Genomic DNA, 23,716 nt, shown 5'->3' on the forward strand with positions numbered 1-23,716 from the left:
CATAATGTACAACGGAGCCATTGTGATCGACATGAATAGATAAAATAAAATATTTAAGCAAGTTCAAAAATTTAAAGTCGCTTTTCTTCACTTTGAGGAGGTAAAATAATAAAAATAAGTATAAATGCACATGTAATCTAAGTTAGATTCTTGTAAATTTTATAAAAATTAATAGACTCATTACTATGACAAACTCTTGTATAGGTATTTTAAAATAAATAAAAAAAATGGACCACGAAATAAACATTTTTTTAACTATGACAGCCATTTACAAATCGAAAATAAGTCATTGGGACAAATTATTTTTTTTTTAATTTATAGTACGTAACATAAACTATAATTTAACATAAATTTTGTTATAACATACGTAGTATATCATTATTGTTACAATATACAATTTAAGAATTTAATTAATAAATCACAAAATATGACATATATACCAATGTAACAATAAGCTATATACAGAGTGATTTTTTTATCATAACCCACTCAATTACTTACAGAATAATTATATTTAAACATTTTTTTTTTTTTTTTGGTTATCTTTAGTTACACATTATTTTTGAATTATTAACTATGTAATACTTTTTAAGTTCATCCCTTATGCCTGGTAAGGGTGTCAACTTTGTTTTTTTAAATGGTTCACATATTTTTAATTTAATAAAATGTTTGAGTTTTTAATTTAATAGTAAATGGCATTTGAATTTTTAAAATAACTTTATTTGTTTATAAGATATAAACATTTAAAGTTTCAAATTTTTAAGTTAATCTTATATATATAAAATCTAATGTCAGATTTTTGTCCGCGATGGACGCCGAAACTACTGAACCGAATTTTATGAAATTTGGCATAAATGTGCGATTAGGTCTAACTTAGAACATAGGATAGTTTTTATTTTGATTGATGGCCTTATTTATTTTTTATAATATAAAATAAATAAATATAAATAATTATTTTCTCATAGATGGCGTTATGAAACGGTATTAAAGTTATGTAAGTGTCCAATAGATAGCGCCTGTCCACGTGTATTTTCTTTCAATAATTGTAATTGTAATGACAATAGAACGATCAAGAATCTTCGCGACGGATAGGCAACCAAAATACATATATGCACGAATATTCTCGATCGGCCATAAAAAGAATATTCTAGACCCACTACACACTATAAAACGGCGCAACATAATTATAACGATATATATTTTGTGTTTGTAATAATTTGTGATCTCTGCTAAGACACGTTAATTTTTTTGTAAATTTTGCGTATATATTACTGAATAACATCGCGCAAATTGATTTGGATATTGATTAAGTAAGTTCGACTTTATTTCTTTTTATCTTTTGTATGTATTTAATTATTAATTGAACATATTTATATTTATTTTAAAAAAAAATTATCATAGTTCAAATAATACTTATAATAGTAGTATTATAAGTATTATTATAATAATTTTATGTTATTTTTTCATCGTAACCGGTTCGAAATTTATTTATTTAATATTTTTGTAGTAAAATGCCACCGAAAAAATCGAACCTTTCCGCGAGTAGTAGAGAGGCACGGCGCAAACGTGCAAAAAGAAGTTTTCGGTCAGCACAGCAACATGAAGAACATGAAAGACAGCGAACCAGTCGCGAATTACAACTTGGATCATTTGTTCGTCTTGCCTTTGAATATGCACCGGATATTAATTACTCTGCGCATTCTTTAATTTCCATCGGTGAAATGAACAAAGTATGCCAATATTGTCAGGCGTTGAAATTCCCCAATGAAACACCTGGACTGTGTTGCGCATCAGGAAAAGTTGTACTGGAGCCGCTTCCATCTCCGCTGGAACCTTTACAATCACTTCTTGCTGGCCAATCTGATGATTCAAAATTATTTTTGAGCAAGATTCGTAAGTTTAATTCTTGCTTCCAAATGACGTCTTTTAGGGCAACAAAAATTTGTGATCTCACATCCGATGGTAATTACTTCGAATCTACATTTAAGATACAAGGTCAGGTTTATCATCAAATTGGGTCATTGATGCCGATGCCTGATACTGAACCGAAGTTTCTGCAAATCTATTTTATGGGAAATTGTGAAGAACGCGTATCAACCCGCTGTGTTCATAATTTTATTGAACGAGCAGATGAGAGAGCAATTGTGGAATCATTGGAAATTTTTTTAGAAAATCGAAACCAACTTATTCAGTTGTTCAAACGTGTATCGCCACAATTATTAAACGACAACTATCAAATTGTTATTAAGGCNTAATGCTGTGTACCTGCGAATATTGACGTCATAAAAAATCAATTAGCTATATAATAATAATTTAAACATTTTTTTTTATTATTATCTTTAGTTACACATTATTCTTGAATTTTTAATAGTAAAGTTAATAGTTTAAGTTATATTAAAAATTCAAATGCCATTTACTATTGACTATTATTATATGAAAAAGTTGCTATCTTGAATCCTCATCCTGTGGTCAAGTAAAGGGTCCAATTTTGAATAAAACCAATATTAAATTAAACCCAGCAAAGTGGATCGTCACATAGTTGGACCAGTATAGATTTAATTTGACAATGATTAAAATCACTATCATAAAAAACGCTTCAATGAAAATCTGTAGATATTGTTTAATTTTAAGTAATTAGTAAATTATTCCAAAAGTAACATCAACTCCTATTTCTTTATTTATAACTTAATTGATGTTCTTTGATTTATAAGTGAAACAATTTATTACATTTTTTTGAATTTAACTATAATGTTCATTTTAACCACAAAAACAAGTCCAAAGGTAATTTTGTGAAAGTTTAGATAATCCTAAATTTTAGTTTATTAGGTATTGCAGCTGACCAGTGCAAACACACAATTTGTCGTCTGTATAAGTTATTTTAAATATTTTTTCTAATAATAATCATACATTTTAGTCAATATAATATCGATTAAAAAATGCTGATAAACCCAGTATTTGAGTTAAATTTTCTACCGGATTATTTTAAGGAACACATTTGACAAATGTAAAATAAAATAAATTTTATTAATAAATATGACTGTTTAAAGTTTTAAACTATAAATAATGACTTTTTATAATAAGTTTTAGAATTTTTTCGCACACTATTTTTTTTTTTATCATATTAAAATTTAGAATATTAGTACTCATATTTATATGAAAAAGATTGCCACAAAATGTAAATATTAATCTATAGTTTACAACACTTTATGTAGATTTGTATTATTTGGTTGAAAAATTATTTTTCTTAAGGTTGATTCATATCAAATCATTCAGACAAGATTGCACGACTACTTAAAAAATTTAAAAATTTCTATGATCTTTTCTTTAGGATCTAACTAAATAAAAAAAAAAATTTCTTTTTATGTCATTCTAAATTGTTTTGACAATTTTATTCGAAAAAAAGTTATAAAATTCGCCTCTACCCCTACGCCTCTAGTAATTTTAGTTAAAATTACTCATTTAATATCAATGTTATCAATCTCAAACTTTGGTACTTTCTATCTATGACTTATAGTAAATGATAAAAAAAATTCAATTAAAATTTTTGAGTGGTAAATGGACATTTAAAAATATACTTTTTTTTACTCAAACTCGCCTAGTTTAAGCCTGTATAAACACATGATTGGGTCAATTAATTTTTAATTTTATAATAATATATAGACTATGTCTCAATCAAGTTTGAACGGTTAAATTTAATTACCTTAGATTTTACAGACATTCTAATTTAGTTCATTTATAATTATGTTCAATTTCGAGGCAGAGTAGTGTCGTAACACAGTAAAATGTAATAGGTAAAAGCGTGAATGTGCAAATTATGTGTACGAAGATGAATATGAGGAGGTGGTGCCTGCTGTCTAGGTATTCACGTGCGTGTTGCTGTACAGCAGTCACCGTGCTCGGCTGACACTCCGGGTTAGCTGTGGGTGTCGAAAGGCTGTTGTTATAGGAAGGGAGAATAAGAGTAACACCTAGGTATGAGGTGCAGACGAAGTGCAAGACACAAATACTAGGTGTACGCAAAAGGAGCCCAAAGTATGAGGTGCAGACGAAGTGCAAGACACAAATACTTGGCGTACCGGAGAGGACAATGAAGTACGAGGTGCAGACGAAGTGCAAGACACAAGTACTTTAGTTATTAGGAGAGGATAATGAAGTACGAGGTGCAGACGAAGTGCAAGACACAAGTACTNATGAAGTACGAGGTGAAGACCATGCCCCTAAAAATCTTAAATATCTCAAATTCAAGTTATAGTAATAAAAAATGACAAATTTATCTTTATAAAAATTGTTTTTTACAAAACGGAAATGAAATAAGTAACTCCAGGACGGTCGAAATTCTCTCCGTCGTTTACTGTTAAATCGCTTCCAAACATTACGTTGGGACCCATTAACTTTTCGTTAATGTCTAGTGCAAAAATATATTGTCTTCGCCATACCAGCTGGTAATAGTGTGAAAAATATTTAGAGTATTAATTATTTTCTATCATTTAAATGATAACTAAACATGGAATAAGAAATATTAATACATTTCAAAACGATAACAATAAGCAAAATACAATTGATTACTAAAGATACGTTTTTCAAAAAATCATACACCTACACAGGGTGATTTTTTTATTATAACCCACTCAATTACTTGCAGAATAATAATAATTTAAACATTTTTTTTTTATTATTATCTTTAGTTACACATTATTCTTGAATTATTAACTATTTAAAACTTTTTATGTTCATCCCTTATGCCTTGTAAGGGAGTCAACTTTGTTTTTTTAAATGGTAACACATATTTTTAATTTAATAAAATGTTTGAGTTTTTAATTTAATAGTAAATGGCATTTGAATTTTTAATATAACTTAATATATTAACTTTACTATTAAAAATTCAAGAATAATGTGTAACTAAAGATAATAATAAAAAAAAATGTTTAAATTATTATTATTCTGCAAGTAATTGAGTGGGTTATGATAAAAAAATCACCCTGTATAAAAATCATGCTGAAATTTTGGTTTCGATTAAAGATTAGGTTTGTAGGTTTCGCATGAGTTTCGGTTTAGTAATTTTCATAGGATTTCAGTTTGAAAACCATAAACATAAACAATTCATTACCAAGCTAGTTCCTAATTATCTCTAACGTCCCTTACTATGAGTATGCCGCATACGGGTGCAAACAGAACATATTATAATTTTGCTACATTAATTAAAGATACTTAGACGATAGCCGACATTTTACCACGCTGGAAGCTTTTTATTAAACTTAGCGCATGTTGTCATTACTGTTATTATCATTTTACTGTGTACGTTCGCCGCCGTCGAATAACTTCCCTTGGATTACCAGCCAAAATCTCTCGAAATCCAGTCAGGTTATAATATCTTAAAAAATTGCATAGAAATAAATACTTCTTATCATTGTTACTTGAAAGTTGATAATTATTAGTCACGAAACCTCTAACTGCCCTTTTAAAGGGATACAAATTATGTATAGGGCCAACGAAAGCCGTTTTGAAAACAGTATAAATAACTGTTAGGCCCCAGCATGGTTAAGCTGAGGTTGCAATGTATTACTTATAAGGATACCGACATTATTTTCATAGTGGATACATATTTAATTTAACGGATTAAATGTTAGAAAATGATCCAACTAAGAAAATGACTGGTCGATAACAAATTTTGAACGAGTATTTCGAAAGTTATTAAAATATTAAGTATAGACTGGAGGCAAGTGGCCGCCTTTAAGATATTTTCTTCATTATGCAACACTTTGCCGCACTCCGCCCGTAACGATACGCTACGTTTGTTTATATTGCGGTTATCTAATTTACTCTCTATTAATAGATTACCGCAGATTGAAACGAGTCGTCCACGCAGTTGCAAAAACGTCCACTAAACTATACTGTTGTTTGACACTTTATTCCAAATATTATAAATTATTTATTGTTATGCGATTTTTTATAACTTAAATTAAATTTTCTGTCGAAATTACAATATGCATAAAAATAATACAGTGAATAATATAAAAATCATAGTATATTAACAATTCATTCATATTAAAAAAAAAAATCGATTACAAATTCTACTTATGTAATATTATTTAACATTTAATAAAAATAAATTAATCTCCGTATTGATTATCAGTTATGTTTTGACATTAAAGATGATTTAAAAATAAAATTACATATTTTAATATTTAGGTAATTTAACTATCATATTATATGTGACAGATAGAATAATTTTTAAAACGCACAGTTGTTATGAATAACTATGAGAAATTAATAAAGTTGTTATCAAAATGTACTTAGGTTATTATCTTATAAACAACCTAGTTAATCACGTTTGTTGCCATTTGAAAAAATAAAATTGCTTCCTTTATAATGTATAAAGGTTCAAATCTATAAAAATTTAGTTAAATCATAGGTTAATTAACTATTCAAAAGTTAAAAAAATACTGTGCTCTTTTATCTAATTTATTTTCTGGGTTTAGTTTATTTCTCTTATAATAACTCCATAACATATTTCTTTCATTATCGGTCAATTTAGTTATAAACGTTTCTGCATACACTAAATGTTCATGAAATCCATTTTTACATCTCTTAATGCATTGTTTTAGTTTTTCAATTGCTTTTTCATTGAATTTTTTTAACAGTAAAATATCTTCATCGGGATTTTGTGTTTGTCGAAGATAAGAATATCGAGCTATTAGCTCGATATTCTTATCTTAACTTTATTCTTTATTTTATAAAATGTTAAATAACTAAGTTGATACATTGTAGCGTCAGGATCCTTTTTTTTTGCAGTGCCGATTGGAATTACATTATGATTATTAATTCTCTTTAAATAATTATCACCAATTGTAATGTTTATTGGAACTAAAAAAAAATATGTCAAAATTATGTTTCATTTGATAAATAATAATATTTAGTTGAATAGTGAACGTAAGGTTAATATAGTTCTTATAAAACCTTGTAATATCAAAGGGACACTAAAATGCCGACTAATAACGAATATTAAAGGTATTTTTATCATTTTCTGCAAATTACTTAATGATGACAGTTTTTAACAGTGCGCTTTTTTTTTATTATCCACATCGTTATACATGTGCATATGAAACTCATCTTTTTTTTTTTATTTATAAAATAATAAAATTTACAATCTGTACATAAGAAAGATACAATAAGCAAATAGGTGAACAATAGAATATAACACATTTGACTTAAAAAGGGGAAAAAGGGAAGCTATCCAGTGATGGGACCCTTTTGACTTGAATTGAAACTCATCTTATAAGTCATGCCGAATAACATTAAAGTATTGTAGAATAGCATTAGGCCTGCGCAAAATTTCAATTAATTGCTTTTCATGGGCGATAACTATGGAATAATCGATGTATTTTAAGAAAAAAAATATATCGATTAATCAGATTCATTTTATCAGTATTGTAATAACACATTTTAATACATGAAATAATTAATACTTATACTCATTAAACATATATCACCAAAACAGTATTCCCAGTGGATAAGATAAATAAAAATCAAATATAACTTACACAATACATAAAATACCCACGTAAAAGATTCTATCATATTGGCCAATTAATTCCAACAAAACATATCTTAATAATCTCACCAGACATCACTAAACAACTTCTGCGAACTATAAAAGGTAATTAAAAAAAAAAAAACAATACGCTCTTGCTTTAACTTCATATCAAATCTATGCCGTTACACATTTCATTTTTTAGTCACTGAGACTTAAAAGAATTCTAATACATCTTATCATTTTTTTAACACTTTTGGTAATACAAATATTTCAACGCATAAAAAAAATTGAATTATAATATTAGTAATATATATATATATATATACATTGTAAAATTAAGCCATTTAAATTAAGGAAAATGACAAAAAAAATCAGATATTTGCGATTAAATATTTTACAAGTATTTAAAATTATAATCAAAATAATTATAAAAATTAAAAAAAAAATATATATATATAAAGTAAAAATTTATACTTTATAGCATTATTAATTTTAATATTTAATGTGTATCAAATAAATTTAGTTTTATCTAGTTTTATCACTCGTAATTGATGTCATTAAAATTCTATATTAATTTTACGTCTCTTCTGATAAAATTATTAATAATTTTTAGTTATTCAATTATTAATTTCCCTACTTGATAAGTACTGGAATTAACCCACTGAGAAGAAAAGTTATATAAAAAATATTGAATTTATATTCTTTCAAACTATCAAGGATTATACATTTCTTTGAGTCTAGAGAGAGCCCTATTAATGAATTATAAAAACCTTAAATTTTGTAAATATAATTTTTAGCTCCATAGGAAAAAATTATCGAGTGGCATATGTCAAATTATGAAAAACAAAATCCTTCATATGTAAATAACGAGCATTTTATATTACATACATACTTGATACACATAATGAGAAATTTTTTTTTATTAAAACAAAATTTAAAAAGGCTATTATTCATTTTAGCTTTGATGCAAAGTTGAGGAGGTATTGGTTTTACGTTAATGTTATTTTTTTGTATTTGTCTATAATAATTAAATCAAAAGAGCCTGAAGTTAATCTCATTATAGATATCACACTCAAAAATTGTATAACTCCCTTAATTATAAAATTTTAGAGGAATATTTGAAAATTCACTAAGTGTCAAAAATGACCAAATCACAAATGATTTCTGCATATTAAAACTGCTATACATTTTTTATTTTTAAATATCTATACATTTTTAATAAATAATATACTTCAGACAAAAACTTGTATTTATTATGTTATTGATGAAAATCTAATGCATTACTAACAGACTAAAAATAATATTGAAAAAAAATTTTTTATTGCCTTTAGTTACATATTACTTTTGAATTATTAGTTGTGTTATACCATTTTAGTTCATATTTTTATATTTGTATAGGTGTCAACTTTATCTTTTCAAAAGGAAAAAAATATATCGCGAAATAAATATAAAATTTTTCCTCTTTATTTTAATTGTAAATACCATTTGTATTTTTTACAGGTATAACAAACAAGGGAATACAACTACAAGAAATCAATTTAATTTTAATAAAAGAATACTAATAATTTTATATAATGTAAATTTTCATTGACAATTACTTTTTTTAATTCACTCAATTTAAAAAAAAAAATTACTTATACTCCTAATTTAGAGATATTATTAATTTTTACATTATTTTAATTAGGTGATCCTAGTTGTAATTTTTATGGCAAACTTGAAGTAAAAAAGGAAAATTAAGTGCAGAGAAAAGCTGGGAATTTTGTTTTATTTGACCTTAGAAAATAATAGTAAAGCATTGAAGATTGCATATATAAAATATTTCAATATATATAGAAAATTTTCAGTAAGTAAGGAAACGGGTCTCTTATGTTCTCATTGCTTATAACAATTCTTCCGATTTCTTACTTACTGAACACTCTATATGTATCGATCACAAAATTTTTATTTTAAAGATTATAAAAAAAAAAGTATATTTCAAATTTAAATGAATGTCAATTTTGTTTTTTAAATTGGGAACACATATTTTGAATTTAATACAATATTTGAGTTTTAATTGTCAATTATGACTCTATCAACATATATGCTTTCTATATTGTCAGTTGATATATTAATAAACTCATAACAATGTGCCTTACTACTCTACTTCAAGCATATCTGCGCTTATTTTAAAATTATAAATGTATAAAATTAGATAGTTGTATGTTAAATATATTTATATGAATCTTCTTACTCATTTAGAATTAGATTTTTTTCCGTATCATAAATTAACTAACTATACATACTTAATCCTTCAGTTGATGTAAATTCCTGACGGCATACAGAACATTTATTTAGTTCATATTTATAAAGAGATATATTAATACAAGTATTGCAAAACTTATGTTCGCATGGTATCAATGTTACTGATTCTTTTTCTTCCAAGCATATTCCACACGTACCTAAATAGATATATAAGTCAAAATAATAACATTTAATGATTAAATTATTGTCTATAGTATCACTTATAGTACTATAGTACTACAGCATATTCAAATCATAAATTTGCATTTTTTAATTTTTAAGGAATTTTTGAACTATCATATGTCTTTGCAAAATTGTTTAAACATTTCTTTTATTTTTTTTTCAAAATAATATTTTATTAACACACTTATAAATTAATATATGTACATAAGTTATGCATAATTAGATTTTTTTGTAATGTGTTATTTGAAATAAAATTGTTATCATAAATGTATAAAGTTCTATTATAAAAAATGCTTTTAATATCACCTTCTTCTTTAGCATCATTGCCTGAAAAAAATGTTATTTTTTAATATATAATTTTATTTATCATTGTTTATGCAATTTGTATTGCTATGTTATTTTTTCATTTTTTAAATAATCTCTCCTCAGGACGAATCAAAATACCTAGGTATCATTCTAGATAAGCGATTAACATGGGGCCCCCACTTCAAGGACAAACGAAAATAAGCTTATGCTAGACTTCATATTTTCCGCCCTCTACTTAAGTCTATACTCCATCTCAACACAAAAATGTTGATTTACAAAACTATTATAAGACCAATTTGGTCTTATGGAATACAAATCTGGGGTCCTGCAAAGCCGTCAAATATATGTCCAATTCAGGCGTTCCAGAACTTAGCACTGCGAATGTTAACCAATGCCCCTTGGTACATAACGAACAACAACCTACATAACGACTTAAAAATTAAAACAGTTAACGAACTTTCTAAATTACACTACACATGATTCCACTATAAACTGAACTTTATTACAAACTCCCTTATCAAACGTATGTGCACTACCGACTTCCCTAACAATCCTACACGCAGACTTAAATGTAACTGGAATCGTGACCTAATAACTCAAACCGCTAACAAAAATTATATTTAACTAACAGAGAGGTGTTACTAATGGGTGACTTCCTTGCATGCTAATTTTAAATAAACCAAGAACACATTTGATATAAAAAAAACTTATTGTACTTATTCTAATGTACAGATTGTTTTTTGTAAATAAAAAAAAAATTTTTTTTAATACTTCAATTTTAGCTTCGATGCGAAGCTGAGAAGGTATTGTTTTTACTAAGATGTGTTTTTTTTTTTTTTTTTTGTCTGTTACCACCTTTTCTCAGCTCTCACGGAATCGATTTCTTTCAATGATACGTTAAAAGATCACAAATCGTATCTAGTCGAAGACATTACCCTCAAAAATTGAAAAAAAATTCCCTCGTTCCCCGTAAATGGGGGAAACCTCCAAAAAATTACAAATTCTAAAAAATCGCTAATTTTCGAAATTTTTTCAACTTTTTTTACTTAAAATAGCCATAACTTTTTTAAAAATAACCAAATTAATATAATTCTTTTTTTTATAGATGCATGATGTCTTTACCTATCATTTGGTATATTTTTTTTTTATATCTGACCCTTTACTTGCCCACAGTGAGGATTTAAAATGACAACTTTTTCACAAAAAATTAATTTTTTCAACTTGACTTTTGAAAATGTTCCTTTTAGCTAAAAAGCTAATGTAATGTACTTTATTATGAAAAAAAAAATTTCGGACTTTATTTTGTATTCATGGTGAAAACGGACATCAAAGTTTATAAAAAATACGATTTTTGTAAAATTCTTTTTTATATTTTTAATTTTATAATGCTATAACTTTTTGAAAAATGAATGGATCAATAGAATTTTTTCATGATAAATACTATTTATTTACTTTTTTTCGTTTGACATAATTTTTTTTAAATCTGACTATTTTTATTCATACAGCAATGGTTCAAAACTTAAAACTACTTATAGAATGTAGAATTTTTTCAACTTATTTTTAATTAAAATATATTTATTGATTTTTTATACGTAACCTAATAATCAAAGATATATTTGCTATAATAATTAAAAGAATTTCGTTATTATTTAGGCTATACACGAAAATCTAATAGCACATTTGAAATTGGCGCAAAAATGGGTTTAGAAAAGTATATATTGGTCTCGGATGAAAATTCTGGGTAGACCATTAAATTTACTTATACAGAGTGATATTTTTATCAAAACCCACTCAATACTTACAGAATAATAATAATTTAAAATTTTTTTTTTATTACTATCTTTAGTTACACAGGTAGCTAATTGATTTTTTATGACATCGATATTAGCAGGTACACAGCATTGTTATTATCAATGATAGTAAGGTACATTGTTGTGAGTTTATAAATACACTAACTGACAATACAAAAAGTATATCTATTGATAGTCATAATTGATAATAAACAATCCGTGACTGTGATAGCAATATCATAAAAAACCAATTAGCTACCTGTATTTGTAATCCCTTGTGTATTATACCTATATATTAACTCAAAATTTTGAAACTTTAAATGTTTATATCTAATAAACAAATTAAGTTTTATTAAAAATTCAAATTCCATTTATTATTGAAATAAAAACTCAAACATTTTATTAAATTAAAAATATGTGTTACCATTTAAAAAAACAAAGTTGACACCCTTACCATGCATAAGGGATGAACTTAAAAAGTATTACATAGTTAATAATTCAAGAATAATGTGTAACTAAAGATAATAATAAAAAAAAAATTTTTAATTATTATTATTCTGTAAGTAATTGAGTGGGTTATGATAAAAAAATCACCTTGTATATAACAAACGATTTTTATTTTTTAAGTATTTTATTAAAACCTTCAACTTTTATATACGTTTGCCTTTAAAGTAATAACTACTTTGTAATTTTTATATAATTTCTCCGTAAAAATTACAATATTTAATTATTACATATCAATTTCATGCTATATTTAATTGCTATAATAAATATTTATTCATATATTACACTCATAAATCATAGAAATTATAATCAGGATAAAAATAAGGATATAGGAGATCATTTTACCTTTGGAATAATCTATCAATTTTTTAAAATTAAACACTATCTATATATTTGCCTGAAAGAGTTTTTTATGATAGTGATTTTAATCACAGTCAGATTAAACCTATACTGGACCCAACTATACCGCGTCCCCAATATGCTAAGTTTTTACTAATTATATTATTTTTGAACAACTTAATTAATATTATTATTATAAATTATTTTTATAAATAAAAAATCATACGCACATAAATGTTAATATCATTATAATTAAATAATATTTTAATAAAAATTTCATGTACTTTATAATTTTATATGTTAAATGTATTGAATATATTTTTTTTTTTTACTTACAAAATAAGTGAAATATTACAGATATTTACTGTTAGATTACTATATTAATAAAGTAATTTTATTGGTTCAAATCTTTAAAAAACTATTCAATGGTTAAAAATAAACATTTTAAAATATAACTAGTAGTAATCATAATAAGAGGTTAAAATTTTTTATTGTGTTTTTCATCCATAGAAATATATTTAATTTATGTGTTCATAGGTTTTTCCAGGAAAACGAATATACTCTATTCTATTTTTTAATTCTACTGTTGGATCTTTTTTTTTTCTGTAATAATACTTAAATAACATTTGTCTTTCATTCTCATCCAATTCAATTATAAACAAATCAGAGTACAGTAAATATTCATGAAAACCTTTTTTACAATTCTCAATACATATTTTTAGTTTTCTAATTGATTCTTTATTAAATTTTTCTAACCGTAAAATATCTTCTATGAGCTCTTGATCAGGCTCTTCTGATTGACGAAGGTAATAATATCGAGCAATTAGATAACCATCTGAGATTATACCTTGAGCAATTTTCCTTTTTAATCTAATAATTTCATCATCAATAGGTTGTTTCATTCTTACATATGGATCTTTTCCTTGTTCATAATCAACTAGACCAATAAATCTACTTTTTTTATAATCTAATATTGGAATTGTTTCTAAAAAAAAAAGATGTCAAGATTATATTTCACTTGATAAATTTTACTATATAGTTGTATAATTAACGCTCGATTAATACAATTCTCAAAAACCTTGTTACCGTTAAAATAAACTTGAATGATGACTTTAAATGAATATTAAAAATAAACCTACTTTTTTTATTTTAAATTCTAAAAATTACGTAATTATATTATACAATAAAGCTTTTTATTTTTAGAACCATCATTAATCAAGTGATTATGAATTTTATAAGTCACATTTAATAACATTACTCGCTAAACAGTTAAATTAATAAAATAGATGTTAGTAAATGTAAAATAGCATAAAAAAAACTATGTAACTAAACTACCATTGAACTTTAAAGCTTTCATTTTCTACAATTAAGCAATCAAGTGTGTTTAATTGAATTGAAATAATCATTTTTTTTTATAAGTTTACAAAGGATAGTAAAACTTATTATGATGATTATATTACATTACATTTTTAATAACTAATTTATAGCTGCTTGAAAATTTATACCGGTACATGGACATTTCATTTTATATTGTATATAATATAATTAATTAATATATAATATATAAATATATAATGTATCATTGACAATTTATTTTTTCAATTCACTCAATTTAAAAAAAAAAATTACTTATACTTCTAATTTAGAGAAAATATTAATTTTTACATTATTTTAATTAGGTGATCCTAGTTGTAATTTCTATGGCAAACTTGAAGTAAAAAAGGAAAATTAAGTGCAGGGAAAAGCGGGAATTTTGTTTTATTGGACCTTAGAAAATAATAGTAAAGCATTAAAGATTACATATTTATAAAATATTTCAATATATATAGAGAATTTTCAGTAAGTAAGGAAACGGGTCTCTTATGTTCTCATTGCTTATAACAATTCTTCCGATTTCTTACTTACTGAACACTCTATATGTATCGATCACAAAATTTTTATTTTAAAGATTATAAAAAAAAAAGTATATTTCAAATTTAAATGAATGTCAATTTTGTTTTTTAAATTGGGAACACATATTTTGAATTTAATACAATATTTGAGTTTTAATTGTCAATTATGACTCTATCAACATATATGCTTTCTATATTGTCAGTTGATATATTAATAAACTCATAACAATGTGCCTTACTACTCTACTTCAAGCATATCTGCGCTTATTTTAAAATTATAAATGTATAAAATTAGATAGTTGTATGTTAAATATATTTATATGAATCTTCTTACTCATTTAGAATTAGATTTTTTCTCGTATCATAAATTAACTAACTATACATACTTAATCCTTCAGTTGATGTAAATTCCTGACGGCATACAGAACATTTATTTAGTTCATATTTATAAAGAGATATATTAATACAAGTATTGCAAAACTTATGTTCGCATGGTATCAATGTTACTGATTCTTTTTCTTCCAAGCATATTCCACACGTACCTAAATAGATATATAAGTCAAAATAATAACATTTAATGATTAAATTATTGTCTATAGTATCACTTATAGTACTATAGTACTACAGCATATTCAAATCATAAATTTGCATTTTTTAATTTTTAAGGAATTTTTGAACTATCATATGTCTTTGCAAAATTGTTTAAACATTTCTTTTATTTTTTTTTCAAAATAATATTTTATTAACACACTTATAAATTAATATATGTACATAAGTTATGCATAATTAGATTTTTTTGTAATGTGTTATTTGAAATAAAATTGTTATCATAAATGTATAAAGTTCTATTATAAAAAATGCTTTTAATATCACCTTCTTCTTTAACATCATTGCCTGAAAAAATGTTTTATTAATATATATTTTTATTTATCATGGTTTATGCAATTTGTATTGCCATGTTATTTTTTCATTTTTTAAAATACTTCAATTTTTTTATATCTAATTGACTTTACTAAAAAACTAAACTAAACTATTCTTTAATTTTAATAAGCTTTTTATAGTGATTTTTCATATATTATTTATTTATTTATTTATTTATTATGTATTATACAGGCAATAGCCCAAAAAATACAATATGTATTAGACAGTGAACTGGACAACTTAAAATTATCTAATAACTAAAAATGAAACAATAATAAACTTAAGCTTGACAAAGAGAAAAAGAAAAATTTGAACATAATCAAAAATTTAAATATTAAATAGGAAGGCTAAATGACTACATTAAAAATTAAAAGAATATAAAAAATCAGGGTCATTATTTGCAATGCGTATTAAACGTGGGAGAGCGGAATGAAAAATATAATTAGAAGATGAATGAGGAATGAGGAAAGGGGTAGTATAGCGAGTTGAACGAGCAGGTACCCGAAAATTCAATGTAGAAAGTAGGACAGTAGAATCAATCAAGCCAGCTGAGAGTTTAGAAAGGAAACGGATATTAGAGTCATGTTTTCTAGCAGATAAGGAAGGAAGTTGTAAGAAATTTTGAATAGGAGTTAAGTCATGAGGTGGATGGGGGAAATTAAGGATATGAGCTGCAAAGCGTAAAAATTTACGTTGCACTATTTCAAGCATCATAGAGTCGGTAGTTGTATAAGGATCCCATAACACCAAACCATATTCAAGGATAGGGCGAACCAGCGAACAAAAAAGATTTTTTAGTGATCTTGATAGGTGAAATTCATGAGAAATTCTCTGAATGAAACCTAAAGTTTTCAGAGCCTTACAACATACTTCTTCAATATGAAGTCGAAAATTTAAAGTAGGAGTGAGACGAAACCCAAGGTCAACTATAGAAGGAACAGAAGAAATAAGATGGTTATGAATATAGTAAGTTGAAGATATAGGATTATAAATACGTGAAAAAGTCATTTTATAACATTTAGAGGTATTAAAAGTCAAGCCAATTGATTCAGCCCAACTAACTAAGCGATCTAGATCAGTTTGAAGTAAAATAACATCGGAACTATTAGTAACACGCATAAATAATTTGAAGTCATCTGCAAAAAGGAGTATTTTAGCATGCTATAAAACAGAATTAGCGCCATTTACAAAAATGGAAAAAAGAAGGGGAGATAGGATTGAACCTTGTGGAACACCGGAGGAGGGGGTTATAACTTTAGAAGCACAACCTTGAATATTTNAATCTGCAAAAAGGAGTATTTTAGCATGCTATAAAACAGAATTAGCGTCATTTACAAAAATGAAAAAAAGAAGGGGAGATAGGATTGAACCTTGTGGAACACCGGAGGAGGGGGTTATAACTTTAGAAGCACAACCTTGAATATTTACCCACTGGTTTCTTTCAGTTAAATATGAAATTAACCAAGAGAGGAGTGGTTTGCCAAAACCAGCGTGGAATAGAAGTTCAGACAGGATATTAAGATTAAGTTTATCGAAGGCTTTTGAAAAATCAGTATAAATGACATCTACTTGAGCATGGACAAGGAAAGAATCGGTAATGAAAGATTGAAATACAAGATTGCATGTTAAAGTATGCATGACGGAAATCATGTTGTTCATCAATAAAAAAGTTATTAGTACTAGATTTAATTGAATAAAAGACAAGGGACTCAAAAAGTTTTGATAAATGAGAAGGGTTAGAAATAGGACGATAATTCACAACTTGAGTTGGATCACCGGATTTAATAAAGAGGAGTAATAGAGGAAATTTTGAAAATGGATGGAAACGATTATTCATCAAGAGATTTTCGGAAAATCATCCAGAGTGGAAAGAATATCGAATGTCGTAGGTTAAATAGGAAGTTACCAGGAATACCGTCAGACCCAATAGATTTATTATTATTAAGATTAGATAAACCATTAAAAACATCATCTATTGAAAAAGAGGCATTATTAGGAAGATCGTAATATAAATGGGGGGGGATACTAAGAGAATATTATTGAGAGGAGATATTATGAGAACATAATAAATAGTTTATTATTTATAATTTTGTTTTATTTACTTAAATCAAACTAATGTCAAGTAAAAACAAAGATTAATATAAATTATTTTCTATAGTACCTATATCAAAGTATTGCACAGATTCTGAAACAATATAAATCAATTTAAAAAAATCGTCTCTATTCAAAATTCTATATCACATAATTTTTATAAATTTTTTAAAATTTTACAAAAAAAAGTATTTAACAGATTATTTAGTATTCAATTCTATAAGTATATTTAATATAGAAAAAATAGTATCAGTGATTAACACAAAATATTTTCAGCAGTACCTGTATCAATATTTTTTCCAGATTCTGAAACAATATGAAGATTGCAATTTAATTAATTTTCATTAAGTTAACAATTTGTTTTATCATGTTATTATTATAATTATATTTTTAATTAAACATAACATTAATTTTAAGTAATCGCCTTTACACAAAATTCTATCGCATAATTAATGTGAATTGTTTTTAATAATTTTTCAAAAAAAATATTTATGAGGACCTATTAAATGAATCAATGTATTAAATTTTATTATAATAATTAGAGTATTAACAAATAACACAAATGATTAATAAAAATTATTATCAATAGTACCTTNTATTATATTTTTAATTAAACATAACATTAATTTTAAGTAATCGCCTTTACACAAAATTCTATATTGCATAATTAATGTAAATTGTTTTAATAATTTTTCAAAAAAAATATTTATGAGGAACTATTAAATAAATCAATGTATTAAATTTTATTATGCTAATTAGAGTATTAACAAATAACACAAATGATTAATAAAAATTATTATCAATAGTACCTATATCAATGTTTGTGCAGGTTTTGAAAAAAAATGAAAGTTCGATTTTCAATTAAACAATATTATCATAAATGTTGAATAGTAAATCATGAACGTTATGAAAATAAGTTAAATAAATTTATCACAGTTTAAAACTTATAAAAATAATAAAAACTACATGAAGATAGTGGAAAGTGTATTTTTGACACTATAGACTTACGAATGTAACATAACTAGTATGTAATTATTATTTTTATGTTGTTTTATGCATAAATTGTATACAAGATGATTATTCCTATATTATTAGACTTAATTTATGGATGTTTAAATGTTACAACTTCTTTAGTTTTCAGTAAAACATCGTTGTTTTTTATTTAAATTTTAATAGATTGTTTTGATTTATATTAGAACGAACATTTTTTTTGATTATGATTTTACACAGTATTTTCTTTAACAATCAATTTTTAAAACATATTTGTTTACTTAAAAGCATTTTCATACAAACCTAGTTCATCGACCGCAGTAAAACAAAGTAATCTTAACAGATTAGCTAAAATATTATTTAAAAAATTGAAATTATTTCAATTATAGTGAATCCGAATCAATTTACTATTTAATATTAAGAAATGTGTTTTTTTAATCTAAAAAAACACATTGAATATTCATTGTAGATAGAAATGTTTAACATACCAAACTTTGAATTTATTTTATTTGGATGTGCGTATAATTCTGCAAAAAAAAACTATAATTTTTTAGTAAATATAGGTATAATTTAAATAGAAGAATCATTTTAACATTAAAATAAAATAATTCGTGTAAAAATTTAGCCATTACCATTTCTTAAAAAAAGAAAAAAAATCAGTGATGACACTGAAATTGTATACAAATTCTGAAATAAAATATAATTAATATAAATTGATATATGAATATAATATGTAAAAATTAAAATATATGAGACAAATAATTGATATATGAATAATATTACCATTTTTCTTTTATAATGCTAAAATATGAAATAATATTTTTACATTTATTTCTGATTTTTATAACAATTATGAGTAAATATTTTATTAAGTAAAATTGACAATAATATATATTGTTATATCTTATATATAACATTAAGCTTTACAAAAATAACTAATTTTTTTTTCTATACAGGAGAAAACAGATCTATCAGACGACTCTTATAACTTTTAATGTAATTTTTATTATTAATTCACTGTAATTTTTTTAGGAATGTTTGCATTATTAGATTACATTATTAAAAAGAATATATTAATAATACTGTACAGAGTGATCGGTTTTTCTTAAACCATTTGATTATTTGCAAAAATAATATAATAATAGGATTACAATTTTTGGTTTTTTTGTTAAGTATATTTTTTGATTATTAGATTACGTTTAAAGGTATATTTAAATCACAAAGTTAATTGATAAAGTATAGAAAAATATATTCTAAAATACCCAATTAATATTCATAATTTAAATTAAATTTTTTTAAATCTTATCGCCTGGATAGAAAAAATTGTAATTATTCTAATATTTATTTATTTATCGATAAAAATTAAACAACATTATTTTAAATGAAAACAATGAATGATGTTTAGAAAATACCTTAGAATATAAATTCAATATTATGCTTTTAGTTCTTATTTATTTGGTGAGACAAACGTAAGTACCAACTGTATCCTTCCTCATCTTACCAAAAATCAATCGCTATGTATCACCTTAAAATAATGTTTTTATGTCCGGAAAAGCTTAAATTTTTTACGATACTTTTTAATTAGGAAGAAATTTGTAATAATTTTATTGAAATGATTAACACTCACTAGATATTGTATATTGTATTATTTGCCGTCGTCCAAAAATCGAATTTAAGATCAGTACATTTATTTTATGCCATAGCAGCATATTTTTTAGTTTTGATGGATTCATTCAAATTTTTATATTGTCCAGGTTGGCGTGTAAATATTAAGGCGGTCCAGACAAAACATTATTTGAGCATTAGTAAATTACAAAAACATTTTTTGCGACTTTCAGATGCCACAAGTCAAAAATTCAATTCTGGACATTGATCAAAAGAAAGCCGTGTGGGTTCTATAGTTTTTGACATTGTCACGGCAGTGTGGGCGGCTTTTTAACGATTTCGCATGACAATATTTAAACTGAACAGCATTCTACATTAGATAACCTTCAAAATGATTATAACGCGTTTTTGATGTATCATTGACATACATACGACAACTCTAAGGTGTAAATATCAGCCCAAAGTATTAAATTAGCACTCTAAATATAATACTTTAAGAAAATAAGCAGGTTTGATAATATTTGACGCATTTTCTAATTGTTAACTTGAACGCATCCAAAGGACTAATTCTCATAACCACACACACAAGACAAAATATATTGATTAGATTAATTTAATTTATTTGTCTATTTACCAAAATATATTGAAAAATGTCAGAAAAAAGTATTATATTATTTATTTGAAATTTTACGTTGTGCATTACAATATACTTTGTATGTTTTATCAATGTTCAATAGTTATACATAAACTTCAACACGGTAATAAGTATCTAATATTGTACATAAATTGTCAGGCCAGAACAGTCGATTAATAGTCTTATTTACTCTTTTGCAATAAGATATGCCTAGTTTGTCGTAAAAATTGGAACTTATCTATGACAACTAAGTTGTATAATTTTCTTCTCCAATATTAGTAGGTAGTATCCCTTTTATTTTGTAAGCGTGTCCACTTTTCCAATGGAAAAATAGTTTTAATTTTTTTAATTAATTATTTAATTTAATTATTTCTAATTTATAGTATTGGTATTTACGTTGCTACGCACATTCATAATAATACACGAAGTTTAAAGAAATAATATTCTAAAACTATTACAGCCGTCCTCTACGTGTATGTGTATTCACCCGCACTACTTATCCACTCAATGTATTAAAATGCTTGGTACTCAAAAACTACTTATTTTAAGGTTGTCGTAGACCAATCCAAATGTTTTTGCATAGCAAGAGTTAAAAATTACTATTATGAAATTTTGAAAAAACAAAAAATTTGTTTTTATTTTTTCTCGACTGAGGCAAATAATAAAAATATGATTTAATGTATTTTAAATATGAAAAACTTGGTAAGAAAAAAAAATAACAGTAAAAAGATTATTGGATCAAAAGTTACTAGGTTTTTTATGTATGACAAAGATAGATCTCCGCAACTCACCTTGTACAATAAAACAAGACAAGTGTCTGTTTTCACATGTCGATATTTATTGTACTTTTTTCGTCGATGAAAATATTTGAAATATTGTGTTTGCATAATGTTTGGTATTGACACATCGATTTTAATAAAAATGTGTTAAGTACTATTTTAATAATATAATTTTGCTTATTCCTATATTTTTAAATATATATACATATTTTTTAAATTTAATGTTACCTCAGTGCATCAAATCATCGATTTAATAAAATAATTATTCTTATTCTGGATAAAAATTTATCTGAGGAAAAATCCAACTAAAAATAAAGATCATATTTTTTATAGTGGCAGCCTTATGTAATACAAACATGCAATACTTATGCTCGATATGTATGCACTGTTGCGTAAAACTAAATTTTTAGGAGTTCTTGACTACTTTCATTTTTAATATTTAAATTTCAGGTTTTATGTTTAGTAAGACCAAGACGTAATAGAGGGAAAGGCTTACTTTTTACTTATTATGGTTATTAAGAGTATCTTTTAAATTTCTTCTAATAGTATTTTTATAAATAAACAAAATGTTATAGAGATGGTATTCCACGTCAGTTGTTTACTCTGATTGTGACTACATTTACAAGATGCAGAAGAAAATGTTTGTAAATAATTTTTATTATAATTTTTTAATTCAAGACTTAATCTCAATAATGTCTAGTCCTAATAAATAATAATAAATAGCCCCCTACTTATATAGGAACATTCCCCAAAATACATTCGATGAATTATTTTTTTATCGAAATTTGTATTTAAAAGAATTATGAATAAAAAGAAAATTTAACAGAAACAAATNAAATACATTCGATGGATTATTTTTAGATCGAAATTTGTATTTAAAAGAATTATGAATAAAAAGAAAATTTAACAGAAACAAATTTTTCTTATCAGTTCCTACCGACCTCCTTCAAGAAAAAACCTTATCTAATTGCGCTAGTTATGACTGTGATTCATAACATAATTTATTTAGGATAAACATTACGAATACCGGTAAAGCTAAATGTTGCTCAGGATATATTAATTATAATAAAATAATTAATAAATAATAAAACGTTACTCACTGTAGTACCTACGGATGATATTCAGGTTGTCTACCCCTTCCCACATTGAAATAAAAAACCATGGGATATGAAGAAACAAAGCTCCACCGCTCTGCATTTTTTTCATTTTCAGGATCTTTTGAAATAAAATACTTAATACGTCATAAGAAAAACATAGGGTTACGCAATAGAGGAATGTAAAATTAAATTGGAAATCAAACCTAACTGTTAATGCCAATTCACCCAATAAAAAACAGGTATACACGTTATAAACCCTTATAAAAATATATGAAGGAAGTATACACTCTATATAGTCTTATGTATACTCAAAACGAGGGAAATTCGACTATTTCATGACTCGCCTACTTAGTTTTAACACATGTTTTCAATTGAATCTCTTTAATAAATGAATATCTTTATGGTCTCTCCAGATGCCGGTTTAGGTTACTTGTCTCTCTGTTGCTCAGCAGTACTGGCTCCGCCTGACTGTAGGCGATTGGTCTGTTGGGTGTGGCCAAATTTTACCAATGATGTTGGCCCGTTTGTATTAGAAGGCCCAGGCAAAAAAATACCGGTGGCTTATCCGGGAACTCTAACAATTACCGTATACAATATATTTATACGTTGCCATAGCAACTTGGTCGCAAGCAATGTTGCACAGTTAATTGTTCAATAGATATAATAACAGTTGTAATAAAGTCATGAATTCGAAATGATAATATTTTTATAGCAAAATATCGATCATTCCTATAATAGCGTCTATCGATAATTTTAAACTTACAAAAAGTT

The 23,716-nt window shown here is 25.2% G+C and overlaps 3 protein-coding genes across 5 annotated transcripts; 1 reads left to right on the forward strand and 2 right to left on the reverse strand.

Moving 5' to 3' along the window:
* Positions 1–755: 755 nt before the first annotated feature.
* LOC126908694 (uncharacterized) lies at positions 756–2,255 on the forward strand. The gene is made up of 2 exons (XM_050691034.1): positions 756–1,310; positions 1,508–2,255. Exon 2 carries the CDS (start codon positions 1,512–1,514, stop codon positions 2,253–2,255), a length of 744 nt encoding a protein of 247 aa, XP_050546991.1. The 5' UTR covers positions 756–1,310; positions 1,508–1,511.
* A 3,965-nt stretch (positions 2,256–6,220) lies between these two features.
* Positions 6,221–19,697, reverse strand: LOC126896158 (uncharacterized). Of its 3 annotated transcripts, none has more exons than XM_050668672.1 (9): positions 19,614–19,697; positions 19,463–19,517; positions 19,319–19,357; positions 19,134–19,178; positions 18,123–18,146; positions 17,911–17,934; positions 15,702–15,722; positions 9,817–9,972; positions 6,221–6,864 (listed from the first exon to the last, which is right to left on the reverse strand). In XM_050668672.1, the coding sequence occupies exons 1-9, from the start codon at positions 19,614–19,616 to the stop codon at positions 6,695–6,697; spliced, it is 537 nt and encodes a 178-aa protein (XP_050524629.1). In that variant the 5' UTR covers positions 19,617–19,697; the 3' UTR covers positions 6,221–6,694. The 3 variants fall into 3 exon arrangements, with proteins under 3 accessions (XP_050524629.1, XP_050524628.1, XP_050524627.1); XM_050668670.1 differs by lacking the exons at positions 6,221–6,864; positions 9,817–9,972 and adding exons at positions 13,238–13,921; positions 15,215–15,370; XM_050668671.1 differs by lacking the exons at positions 6,221–6,864; positions 9,817–9,972; positions 19,614–19,697 and adding exons at positions 13,236–13,921; positions 15,215–15,370 and having other exon boundaries at positions 19,319–19,370.
* Positions 15,947–17,876, reverse strand: LOC126896165 (uncharacterized). The gene is made up of 2 exons (XM_050668695.1): positions 17,120–17,876; positions 15,947–16,972 (listed from the first exon to the last, which is right to left on the reverse strand). Exon 2 carries the CDS (start codon positions 16,866–16,868, stop codon positions 16,110–16,112), a length of 759 nt encoding a protein of 252 aa, XP_050524652.1. The 5' UTR covers positions 16,869–16,972; positions 17,120–17,876; the 3' UTR covers positions 15,947–16,109.
* Positions 19,698–23,716: the final 4,019 nt, after the last annotated feature.

Source organism: Daktulosphaira vitifoliae, unplaced genomic scaffold (assembly GCF_025091365.1).
Source record: "Daktulosphaira vitifoliae isolate Bord-2020 unplaced genomic scaffold, ASM2509136v1 Scaffold_1, whole genome shotgun sequence".
Classification (NCBI taxonomy): Eukaryota; Metazoa; Arthropoda; class Insecta; order Hemiptera; family Phylloxeridae; genus Daktulosphaira; species Daktulosphaira vitifoliae.

Excerpts from the sequence above, each read along its gene's own strand:
- LOC126896165 (XM_050668695.1), bottom strand. The coding sequence starts at position 16,868 with ATGCGTGTTACTAATAGTTCCGATGTTATTTTACTTCAAACTGATCTA.
- LOC126896158 (XM_050668670.1), bottom strand. Across the intron at positions 19,358-19,462 it reads TTTTCTTTTTTTAAGAAATG|AATTATACGCACATCCAAAT; the intron begins GTAATGGCTAAA and ends TTTTTTTTGCAG. Across the intron at positions 13,922-15,214 it reads TACATCAACTGAAGGATTAA|AAACAATTCCAATATTAGAT; the intron begins GTATGTATAGTT and ends TTTTTTTTTTAG.